This window comes from Sphaeramia orbicularis, chromosome 14 (assembly GCF_902148855.1).
Source record: "Sphaeramia orbicularis chromosome 14, fSphaOr1.1, whole genome shotgun sequence".
In the NCBI taxonomy this organism is placed as follows: Eukaryota; Metazoa; Chordata; class Actinopteri; order Kurtiformes; family Apogonidae; genus Sphaeramia; species Sphaeramia orbicularis.
Genome location: NC_043970.1, coordinates 50,198,624 through 50,211,867, shown reverse-complemented (window position 1 = coordinate 50,211,867; position 13,244 = coordinate 50,198,624). Strand labels below are relative to the sequence as shown.

At 36.2% G+C, this 13,244-nt stretch overlaps 1 protein-coding gene across 1 annotated transcript in view; it reads left to right on the top strand.

Annotated features, from left to right (window-relative positions):
- The window catches only part of siah2l (seven in absentia homolog 2 (Drosophila)-like), a 38,163-nt gene extending 26,278 nt beyond the window's left edge, over positions 1-11,885 (top strand). The window contains exons 2-3 of the mRNA XM_030154762.1: positions 8,826-9,005; positions 11,059-11,885. Of these exons, the coding sequence (XP_030010622.1) occupies positions 8,826-9,005; positions 11,059-11,430 (552 nt within the window). The 3' untranslated portion in view covers positions 11,431-11,885. The remainder of the gene's footprint in view (positions 1-8,825; positions 9,006-11,058) is intronic.
- Positions 11,886-13,244: the final 1,359 nt, after the last annotated feature.

Here is a 13,244-nt window from a genome sequence, read left to right as displayed (position 1 = left end):
CCACACATACCATGTCATGTTTCTTTTAAAAATCATCTTCTTCGCTTGTTGTAATGTTCGCCAACATCTGTTTTTGTTTTTTTGTTGTTTTTTTTTAATTCACATGACTCTAGTTGTGGAAAAAGGTCTTTCCATTGCAGTTTTGCATGATACAGGCCACCAATTGCGCTACGCCCGAAAAACCACCTCTTGCCAGCGCATAAACTTTTAATCAAAAAACGAGTTTTGGTGAAATTGTTGTTTTTTCCATTCAGTAGATTTTTATGCACGTTATATTCGTGCAATTTGAGGGTCAATGGAAAAGCGGCAAATGTTTTTTAACGATGTATTTACCCAGAGGGACAGGTTTCACTGGATCATGTCTAATCGTTTGTCTAATGTTTTTCTCACTGCATGATGTTTCATATCAGCATCATCATCATGATGCACTACATAAGAGAAATTAACTGAAATATGCTACAGCTGTATATGGGACAGAGCGTTATTACAAAAAAAAATTATTTCTTCTTTTGTCATTGCCATGCCCGGCTTTATGAACTCAAGACAAAGCCTGATTCAGAAATAGTTTTATGTTAAACAACTGTATTTATATCAACAGTAGCATTTATTTTATTAAGCAAGAAAAATCTCCAGAGGAAGCACTGCTCTCACTTTCATTAAATGGCATTTTTCATGATTCTCATACAGCAATACTCTGTTTATTAGATTAATTGTATGCTGCCTCGTCCTATTTCGCCGTATGCCTGGTGTGCTACTGTTAGCCTCTGTTTCTAAGAGTCTCTCATTATTGACTGTGATAACTGTTATATTGAAGCTGCTTCCTCATCCGTCTCTCTTAGCGCTGCGCTTATGTTACAAACCACGCAGGCTAATAATAATAATGATAAATGGTCTAGTGGTAATGCCTGGATACAGTGAATTAAACGGGAAATTCAATAAAGTGAAATGTATTTCATTATAATCACATTAAGTAGAACTTGATAAGCTTTGGCAGCACATTAGGTCACTTTAGGTATAATAACATCTAATTTAATTTGGGTGAGGAAAAGGGTAATATATATGTATTAAACATCCACAACATTGGTAAACTTTACTGTATTTTCTCTGTGGATGGTGCAGATAAAGCTCACCTAAAAATCTATTTTTTCCCCTTTTGTTGTGTTTGTGCAGCGATGCTACTAATGCACACCTGACGACACATCCTCCACATCTTCACCTCATTGTACCATAAAACCAGTCTCTGCAAACACCAGTAAAAATGAACTAAAAGCCAATCTGAAGCTCATTCCTCATCTTGAGACCAACACCATCATTTAAGGTTAATGATGTGATAAAACAACAAATCAGACATTACCCAATAGAACTAAAAATGGATAAGGATGCAGTTATGTTTTGTACAGTTCATTACACACTTATCTAATGGCCTTAAATTAATTAACACAAGATAATGACTTAATACTTTGGAGGCTCTGCTACAGCACCGGGTGTTAAAGGGACATTAATATGTTGCCGTATTGAGAAGCTTTAGAAAAACAACTTATTTCCACATATGATGAACACAGTAGCCTATGTATTGATCTTAATTTTCAAAGTGTTACTTATTTTATTTTTGTAAACTCAGAATTTGAAACTTGTCTAGGATTCCAGTGGATTAAAAAAACATTTCTTATATAGATATGCCAGGAATTCCATCTGTCTGTCTGAGATTTTGTCCAGCTGATTTCTCTGAGGCTATTCACCTGATTCTTTTCAGATTCTTTACCAACAGGAGAGGTGCAGTGCAGAGTTTGATTACTAATTAAAATTTTGCTTTTTTTTTTTTTTTTTTTTTTTTTTTAAATAAGATTGAAAGTTAAGACTTGGCTAGAATAAGGTTTGTTTTGATTGTAGTCTTGAAAGTCTTGAATTTACAAATCTGCATTTAATACTTTAAAATAGTCTTTAAAAAGTACTACATTTAATACAGTAGGTCTTAAAGGTAGGATAGGAGATCCTGGAAAAACGGTTTTAGCAAGCTATATTTTGAAAATACACAATTTAGAAGTCCAAACCCCTTTCTTCAGACTTCTCCACCGAAGCCACACCTCCAGAGTACTGGATTGTACTCGTAGGGGGGAGGGACAAGTGGCAGTTGAGTTTGATGGACATATCACCATTTTGATGGGCCGGTTAAAGTGATTGGATGGTGTTTTTTCAGTCCTGTTCGCCCCACAGATGACTAAAATGTTTGATTTTTGTGTTAGAGCATTTAATTAATTGGTTGCAGTCGGGGTGTGAAGGGAATTTAACCAATATAGTAAAAAATGCTCCAGGAAAACATTTTCTACCCTCCCTTTAAGTTATATTGTCATATATTGCCATAAATGTGTTTAAATGTGTCTGTTAAATGTCCAAACTCCAAAGAAACTAACATTAGTCGACTCAGTTCCACCTGTTCCAACCTGATAATTTATACTGAAATAAGGAACCAATTATCGCTAACTTTCCAGACCCCAGTGAAAAATGATGTGGAATGGTGGGAATCAAGGCGTTGGTGTATACATTTTCCTAAATTCTAAGCGTCAAAAATTTTTGCCAGTATGGCTATGAAATACAGTAAATTCTGTTCTAAGTAGTTTTAAAAGGTCTTAAAAAGTCTTAAATTTAACTTCTGGAAACCTGTAGGAACCCTGCATTTAGTTCACAATTATCTTTAATTTCTGTGCAACTGGGTGGGGTAGTAGTAAACTCAGCTTAATTTTTCACTTGTTTTCTCTGTAATGATTGAAAAACTCCGACCACAAAAATTCAGAAAGGTGGGTTTCACAGTAGCACATTTCTGTGAAATACAGTGTTTTCATAACATTTAAATTTTATTATTTGTTGTGAGGTTTTTCCCTTCATCCTCACACTAAAATCAGTTGTAAATCCATATTTTTAAAGCTGAATTACAACATTTTCTGGTCCTCAGATCCCATTAATAGGTTCACATCTTCATCGTACTTTCATTACATCTTCAAAATCAAGTTTTGGGGATATAATTGTTTTATCCTTTGTGTGAACATGATAACTAGGACAGATTTGGTTGGATTTCTTCCTCCTTGATAACCAACATAGGGGACCCCTAGTGGAAGAACCCTATCGATTTCAGCTTCTCTGTGAGTATTATAAGTCATCCAAATGGGGGCGCTTTTGTTGAAAATGACTTTTTTGGACACAACTCAAGCAATAATAGGCCAATTGAGCAAAAATTTGGTTCATATTGATCGTCTTACAAATGTCCATGTTCTTGCTACCATCCAGAGTTCATATGGTGTCATTTTCATTCACTAGGTGGAGTTTTGTGGCGAAACATTGGTTCTGTGACCATTATTCTGCCACTATCTGGTTGATTTAGCTCAAATTGAGTTCATATTGATTTTCTAACAATTATCGTGGATAGATTTATATATAGAAGAGGATTTGGGGGGTTTTCGGGGATATACCCTCGCTGTTGGCCCCCCGACAGCATAAGCCTCGTTGTTGATGAGTTTACCTCCCTGAGTCTGTGCTTTACAACAGAGGACAATACCTTGATAAAGACAGTGGACTGAAGTACATGAGTTGTAATGTAGACTCGACTGTGTCTACTCTACAGGAGCTTCCTGTTTTCCTGCTTAAATATTTATCTGTGTATAAAGGGCAGCAGCTCAGATTCACCAGGACAACACATCTGCTTGTTCTGTTTTACTGTGACACCATCAGAAACTGAAGATGCTAGTTTAGCCTTTTGAGTCAGAACATCCAGCCTGTTCATCACCGAGACATAACTGATTGCAACTTACACTTTTGAAAGATATTTGGATGTATCTTATTTATTTGAATAAATGTCTTCAAAAGAAAAGAAAAAGAACTGATATCATACAGAATGTGATACTTCAGTCTCTCAATAATACAGTCATTGTAGCAAATAGAAGCTGATAAGATTTCACAGAATTCCAGCATTATGGGAACTGTAGTTCTAAAACTGAAGACAAATAAGAAAACCTGTAGTGAATCAGTCTATTCTGCTCATTTATATTCACAAATCTGTCCGTACGTCTTGGTGATTCAGCCAAAAATATTATGATCAAAACATTTTTATATCAGTCAGTGCAGACAATTATGGTGATTGTCAAATTATTTCTTTCAAGTTCAAAGGCTGACTTTTGATCTTGAATACCAATGGAAATTAATTAAGACACAACTTGACAAGCATGAAGTAGAAGATGAATCCAATGTAAATGATGCAATAGACAGAAACATCCCAAAAGATGCACTGAGATGAAAAAAAAATGCAGTGAGACAAAAATGAAGAGACTCAATGAGATAAAAACAGCATGAGACACAACATAAAAACAACCTAAAGATGCAACGAGACAAAAGTAAATAAAAGATGAAACAGACAGAAAATAGAAAAGCACTTGGAGAGCGCAGACCTCTGCCAAGACAACCCCCCCCACCATCACCACCAAATCATTTGTTCCTTGTGCCAGTATCAACATTTCCTGAAATTTTCATCCAAATCCATCCATAACTTTTTGAGTTATCTTGCACACGGACAGACAGACAAATCAACGCCGGCAAAAACATAACCTACTTGGCGGAGGTAATAATGTAAAAGACACAACGAGACAAAAATGAACTAGAAGACCTAAAAGACACAACAAGGTGAAAACAGTCTCACATTTTGGGATTATTTTGTTCAGACATTTACATTAAATAAAGAAATGGCTTTTACTTAATTTCTCTCAACATTGACTTAGGTTTTTTTTATCCATGACTATGATTTTAAATGTTTTACCTTTAAGTTTCTAAAATATTTTTCATGCTCAAATCATCATGAACAGGACATCTTACAGCTGTAGACATGATGTGTCCCAATATTTTTGTTCATGTAATTTATAAACATTAAGAACATTTAAAATCATAGTCAAGAATGAAAAAAATCAGTGTTGAGAGAACTTAAGTCAAAACCATTTCTGAGGCATTTTGGAAGCAAAGATAACAATTTAAACCAAATTAAACCAATGCACTGATATTTATCCCAATATAAAACTATATTACGACATTAGTCATTATTGTTTTGTATCCCAGTCCCCTGTTAGAAAAGAAACACCTGAATTCAACGTGTCCACACACTTTTCTCCATGTAGTGTATAAATTGATAAATATAGCGATAAATATCAAAATGCAGAAAATAGAGGTCGACCGATATGGGTTTTTCTAAGGCTGATGCCGATTTTTAAAATTTGGTCAGCCCATGGCGATATCTGCAGCTGATATTTGAGACCAATATTTAAGGCCGATTTAAAAAAAAAAAAAAAAATTTAAGCACATTGACTGTAAAATTCAATTGAAACACTTAGATAGTTAAGGTTTTTATGCAGCATTATAAATGAAATTATTAATACATGTACACATAGTACTCTTTTAAAGGGGTTATATTTTGCTAAATCCACTTTTATTAGTCTTTGGTTCATTTATTTGTGTATTTGGACCCTAATAGTTCAAAAAGTTTGAATTTGAACCCTCCAGGTGCTGCAAAGCTATCTTTATATTCATTCCGGCAATGGCAGTGGATTTCTACAACCCATTTTAATTCCTTCTTAATTTGTTACATTTTATAACTAGTTATGTTACGACATTTGCACATATAAGGTCAAGACTTCTGACGAACATTTCTTTGAGTACGACATAATTGTTTATCAACAACAGCAGTTGTAGTCCATACTGAAAATATGTCCAAACTTCAAGCCATTTACCTAAAATGTTCAGTTGTTGGTTGTATTAAGGAACACAAGTGGCTGAACGGGACAAAAAGCACGGTCAACAACCTGGAGGGGGTGGGGCATGAAGTGGCTTATGTGCATTTAAAGGGCCAGCGCTCAAAACCACCTTTCTGGTGTCATTACTCAGAAATAGGGTTGAAGATGGACCTGTGGAGTTGAATTAATGAAGAATTCAGACCCAAGCAGAGCATTTACAGTTTATGTAGACCACAGGGAAATGTTTTAAAATGCATAATTCCATTTAAAAAAGCAAAATATCGCTCCGATAACATTTAGTGAACTTCAAGTGCTGCCCACACAGATGCCTGATCAAATATCTTATAACATTTTTACTACTGATCAAATATCGGCTTTCAAAAACAATCAAGGCAGATGGGTGATATTAAAAAAAATAAATATATCGGCCCGATATATCGGTCTACCTCTAGCAAGAAATATGATGACTGATTTTATCACCCGACCTTATCTGACTGTGAACATTTGCAACTGAAGAGACAAAAATACACCCACTCATAAACTGGTGTCAGTTACAGTATCAGTGTGTAGGATGGTGAAGCTACTGGAGGACGTTTGTGTTTGTCTCTTTGTCTGTCCTCTTCAATCCCCCCTCGTCTCTCTCTCTCCTCATGTTTATGGATGTGGTTTCTCTGTGTTGGATGTTCAAACAGCATCAGTAATGACACTGCCGCTCTATCTCCACTGCTTTCATGCTTCATTTACCATCCTCATCATCTCCTCCTCCTCCTCACTTACAGCCTCCTGTTTTATCTATAGGAGCACTATGATCGAAACGAGAACAAACCTGCAGCTCTGTCAGGACTTATTTATCACGTTTTATTCTTTATTTTATTCCCAATAAATTCAGCTCTGGTATGAGGAGGAAAACAAAAGGCGAGAACATTACTCACAATCGCACATTTGCATTTACCTTTAACAGCAGCTGACAGATGGTATACTGCCATAGTATACCGACAGCATATAAGAAGCCCCCATTTAAAACATCTCAAGTGCGAGGAAATATTTTATTACAAAAATAAAAAGAAAATAAATCCAAAACTCATCAGTGTAATATGTCTGTGTTTTATGAAGAACTGCTACACAGAATGAGGTTTTAGATTTTACTGTATGTACATTTTTTGTTTAGGTTTCAGGTAAAATTCATGATTTAAATTGTTCATGTAAAATATAAAAATGCTACGTATTTAATTAAGAACTGACAGTGCAGCCAAAAATGTTGCCAGAATAGGAAAAGAAATAAAATAAATATGTCACTTGTAACTGATTATTGACTTGATAAATGTCAAACTGTGAGTTAATTCCAGAGAAGTTTATTTGTGGTTAAAAAGTCATTTGTAAAAGACACAATGAGGACAAAATGACTTGTAAGACATAAAATGACAAATTCAGTAAAAGGAGAAAATGTATTAAAAACATTTAAAAGACGTATGAAGACAAACTTGTAGTCCTCATGATTTAGCGGATATAGTAAGACTTGGATTAAATTGCAATTCCACTCTGTTGTAAATATGTAGAGTCGTTGAAGTTGTATCACTTTTTGTTATAATTGTTTTATATTATTTGTCTTTACTATCTTTATGCATGCACATTTTTTGTTGCACTTTATTCTGTTGCTGCTTTGACCATTGAATTTCCCTGTTGTGGAATCAATAAAGTCTCTAATCTAATCTAAATGATGTGGAACCCACAAGGACATTAAATGAAGCTGATCCAGGTCCATTATTCAGAATATTTATTGGCTTCATTTTTTCAAAACATGACGTTGCTGAACCCAGACCTGACCGACTGAACCCACCCCAGATCATAACACTGCCCCCACTGACTTGTACTATAGGCACTAGGCATGATGGGTAATCACTTCATTCACTACCCATCACTGTGGAACCGGATCTATTTGGACTCATCAGACCACATGACCTTTTTCCATTGAAACACAGTCCAATCTTTATGCTCTCTATTATTAATATTAATCACTGCAGTAATTATCCAATAGAAGGATCTGAACTATTTGCTTATTATTATTATTATTATTATTTATTTGTTTTTTTTGTTTGTTTTTTTTATCAGTTTGTACATATTAATGTAATTGTAATTATCAAAAAAGGACGGAAAATCCTACCACAGTAACCAGTATCATTACCATTTTCGCACCCAGCCCAGAATAAAAATATAAAGTTTAAACAAAGATGTTATTGTGGAATCATAGATGAAATCCAAAAAGCATTGACATCTGAATTTTGAACATTTTATTTTAGTGATTTAACATGATATATATGTTCTACTAACTACAGTGGAAACAGTGTCAATATGACTTTGTGTAGCTCTCACGATGTCTGTAGAAAATATGAAGGACAAGTGATGTGCAGATAAAATAATATTAAAAGCAGAAAAAACTTTGAACACGACAGTAATTTTTTTAAATTTTATTTTATTTATTTGCACATCATATACAGCAAGAGAAAAAATTTTTAAAGCAATTTTCATGCAAGGACCACCATTGTTCAGGAGAGGATAGAAGCCAAAAAAGGCTTCTTTAAATACCTCCCCAGAAATAAACAATACACGGGAAAAAAGGAGAAAAAAAGAAGAATTAAAAATACAATATAACTGAATTAATTATCTAAAGTAAAAACAATAGAAATACAAATCAAATGATATACAGCCTTACATTTTTTTGTAAATCAGAGTCCTTTTCAAATGCTTTTTAAATAATGATAAAGAAGATGTTGATTGAAGTTCAGGTCTTAGATTATTCCGAAGATGTGGCCCACGATATTTTAGAGAATACAAGAATGTAAGAATTTATTTAGGACTTTAGCCATTTGTAAATTTAAAATGTCCAAATTTTGAAACTTTTCCGACATAAACTGAATATTTTTTTAAAATTAAAGAATCGTCATACATCCCTGAATTTCTACTTGTTTTATTTTTAGACTTCTTCCAGTTGTATTTAGTTATTGTTAAACTCTTCTGACACTTACCTCAGTATTTGTGTTTGGGTTGTTTCCTGTGTTGCAGTACTCGTCGGCCGGCTGTCTGCTGTCTCTCCACCACAGCGAAAAACCCGACCATGAGGAGGTGTGTGAGTTCAGACCGTACACGTGTCCGTGTCCTGGAGCCACATGTAAATGGCACGGCTCCCTGGAGGCCGTCATGCCTCACCTGATGCACGCCCACAAATCCATCACCACATTACAGGTAACACATAGACAGCCTCTGTTAGCTGGTAATCATAAGAGCACCTTTTATCCTTATTAACCCTTTCATGAATAGTGGTCATTACAGTGGACAGTTATTCTACAGCTGTTCTCTTTTATATTAATGGGTTTTGTTGTTTCAGTTCCATATCGGCCAACACAGTGGACGCTTATGCATCATCCCATACACTGACATTCAGACCATTACTGTCACTGATGTAACTGATACTGTAACCACATAAACCTGATCTGCACTAACATGTTTGAGTGTAAACCACTTGTTATTTGTTAGACAAAGTTTTTTTTTTTTGCATATTGTCTCCATGAAGTGAGTAATAACTAGCATTAGAATATGTTAAACTGTGAGAAAGCATCAGATTAGCAGCATTAAAAATCTTTTTATTTCATTGTTCTCATATCACTTTGTTACAAAAGAGGATTAGGGCCACTGGAAAAAAAAATTAAGGTCCAATATATATTTTTTAATTGTTATTCTGAGAAAAAAGTCAGAATTCTGACTTTAATCTCAGAATTCTGACTTTTTTTTTTTTTGCAGAATTCTGACTTTAATCCCAGAATTCTGACTTTTTTCTCAGAATTCTGACTTTAAAACCATAATTCCGACTTTAATCTCAGAATTCTGACTTTTTTTCTCAGAATTTTGACTTTAATCTCAGAATTCTGACTTTTTTTCTCAGAATTTTGACTTTAATCTCAGAATTCTGACTTTTTTTCTCATAATAATAATAAAAAAAAATATATTGGACCTTATTTTATTTATTTATTTTTTTTCCAGTGGCTTTAATCCTCTTCTGTACTTTCTGATATTGGGTTTTAAACACACATTTCTTTACTTCAAAAATTAAATGCATGGACATTTTTGTAACTCCATGAAAAAAAATTGATTGCATTGTTTTGTTTTTTTTTCATGTGTAAGGAGGAATAAAAACACTTAAGAAAGAAATCTTTACTAAGGTTCTCATAATTCATGCATGAAAGGGTTAAAATCTATTATTCTTTATTTTCAACAACAGAGTGACGTAGATCTGAGGAGACTGGATATACTTGTGTTTTAGATCAGTGATACCATCGTTTTTGTGGCTTTAATGTGTTGGGTGCTTTGTCTTTATCCTGTTCATATTGATGCAGCTTTTTATGTTATTTGGTTTTTTTCTTTTTTATCTTTTTAGTATTGTTTTTACATATGTATTGTTTTTCTTGTCTTGTTATATGGATAAAATATTTTCCCTCATTTTTAGCTCAACAGCCATGGCCTTTTTTTTTTTTTTTTTTTAATTTTTGAAATATTAAAAATTTGCCTTTTGTTATAATGGGCCATATTTTGATGGCTTATAACATGGAAATGGTCGGATATATCAATATAATTACTATTGAGCACTGATAGGAAGTCATATATGGACTTTAATTTGGGTCCATGACCTTTTGACCTTGAAGGGTCAAACATATGATCACTAATGTCTAGATTTCAACAGTCTTTTTCTCCGAAACTACTGGTCAAATTCATTTGAAAAAAATAAAAATTTGTAGCTTCCTTGGGACAATGTCTACAAAGTTTGTTCACAGTTTTAAGAAATTTAGATTTGATAATTTTTTGATACATTTTTGAAATATTAAAAATGTGCCTTTCCTTCTAATGGTCCATATATCAATGGCTTATAACAGAAATGTTTACAGATATCAACATAGTTACTATTGAGCACTGATAAGAAGTCACATAAGGACTCTGAATTAGTTGAGTTCTCCTCCAGTGAAAGTACCACCCAGCAAGACCACAGGACTCTAACATAGAACAGAACCTGATAACCTCACAGATTCCACTGGGCATTGATTCTTGATAGAACAGCTGCAGGGTCGTTGGTCCTATTTTTTTTTTCTTTTTGGTATTGTTGTTTTTTGTCTTGTGTGGTTACCATATTTTCCCTCAGTTTTTTCTTTTTTGTCTCGTTGCATTTTGATTTTTTAAATGAACTGATGTTTGGTCAGACTTTTACATTCTTGACAAAACCATACATATGTGTGGCTCATATCTTCAGGGGGAGGACATTGTGTTCCTGGCGACAGACATTAACCTTCCCGGTGCCGTCGACTGGGTCATGATGCAGTCGTGCTTCAGTCATCACTTCATGTTAGTTTTGGAGAAGCAGGAAAAGTACGAGGGTCACCAGCAGTTCTTTGCCGTGGTCCTGCTCATCGGCACTAGAAAGCAGGCCGAGAACTTCGCCTACCGCCTGGAGCTGAACGGAAACCGGCGCCGCCTCACCTGGGAGGCGACCCCACGCTCCATCCATGACGGCGTCGCTGCTGCCATCATGAACAGCGACTGCCTCGTGTTTGACACCTCAATCGCACACCTGTTCGCCGACAATGGGAACCTGGGGATCAACGTTACCATCTCCATGTGCTGAAAAGAGGCGGGGTGGAATGTTAAACTGGTCGCCATAACGACAGGGACTCCTGTGAAGCCGGTCGATGGTGACACATCGCCGTTTGATTTCTCAAAAACGATGGACACACAGATGGCCGCTGCCTCTGATTGGTCGACAGAGGACAGAAGCACCGGGCTCTACCCTCTTGTGATGTCAGAGAGGTGGGGCGGGGCTGGCGGTCCACCTCAGCAGCTCCCAGCATGCTCTGCAGCAGCACATGGAGGAGGCGGGTTTCTGACCTCAGCGCCTTACCTTTAGCTCCGCCTCCTGCTGCAAGGTCACATGACTCTGGTCTGTTTTCAGGGAAACACAACCTTAGTCCGACTTAAAAATCCACACTGGTGAACACTCCTGTGGCATTGTGGGTAATACACATCTCCCAACATTCCTTGCCTTTATACTGTAGCAAATAGCGGTCACAAAATAAAAAAAAAGACACCTCATCTCCAAAATAAAAGTAGTTTATTAATCATCACATAATGTAGAAGCTATTTGGGGCGGCCATGGCTCAGATGGTAGCGTGGGTCATCCAGTAACCGAAGGGTTGGCGGTTCGAATCCCGCTCTGTCCATGTGCTGTTGTGTCCGTGGGCAAGACACTTCACCCCCCTTGCCTCCAGTGCTGCTACTCACACTGGTGTATGAATGTGTGTGAATGTTCGGTGGTGGTCGGAGGGGCCGTAGGCGCAAATTGGCAGCCATGCTTCCGTCAGTCTGCCCCAGGACAGCTGTGGCTACAGATGTAGTTTACCACCACCAGAGGGAGGATGTGAGAGTGAATGAATAATGGATCCACTGTGTGCGCTTTGAGTATGCGTTCATAGAAAAACGCTATATAAATCTAATCCATTATTATTACCTCCGCCAAGGAGGTTATGTTTTTGCCAGGGTTTGTTTGTTTGTCTGTCCGTTAGTGTGCAACATAACTCAAAAAGTTATGGACAGATTTTGATGAAATTTTCAGGGTTTGTTGGAAATGGGATAAGGAAGAAATTATTAAATTTTGGTGGTGACCGGGGGTGGGGGGGGCCACTGATCAGCCTTGGCGGAGGTCTGCACTCTCCGAGTGCTTCTAGTTATTATTATTACTATTATTTTTTATTAATAATAATAATAATAATAATAATAATAATAATAATACATTTTATTTGTATAGCGCTTTTCACAGAACTCAAAGACACTTTACATACAGCAGATAAAAACAGAAATCAAACACATCAGACACATTTCTGCTGGTGCAGAAAGCAGGTATATAAATATAAAACAGTTAAACATTAAAAGCAGTCTTAAGTAAGTGAGTTTTTAAAAGGGATTTGAAGGTGTTGAGGTCCGAGCAGTGTCGGATGGTAGGTGGGAGAGAGTTCCAGAGGGTTGGGGCAGCAATAGAGAAAGCTCTGTCCCCCCAGGTTCATTTTTTCATAAAGAAGCAGAACCATCAAGAGACAGTCAGACCTTCTATCGCTAACAAATGTTAGAGAGTATTTGCTTTGTTTTTTTGATATGGTGTCCAGGTTTTTTCTTTTGTGACTGCTTTGCACTTCTGTACCTTTATTCCTCCGTAGCAGCTACAAACCTCCTGCAGATACTTTACCTCTGAGCTCAAACAATGCCTGTAACTGAAACCACAAACCCCTCAGACCTCACGCTCCAGGCAGCATACAATGAAGACCAGGTGACGGTAAATGAATTTCCCACAATTCAGGGTTCAGACTCCACCGTAGTCAGTTCTGATGTCCGTTCAGGGCATCGTAGAGGCAGAGATCCTCATCATCAGGAAGGAGGTGCTAATGTCCG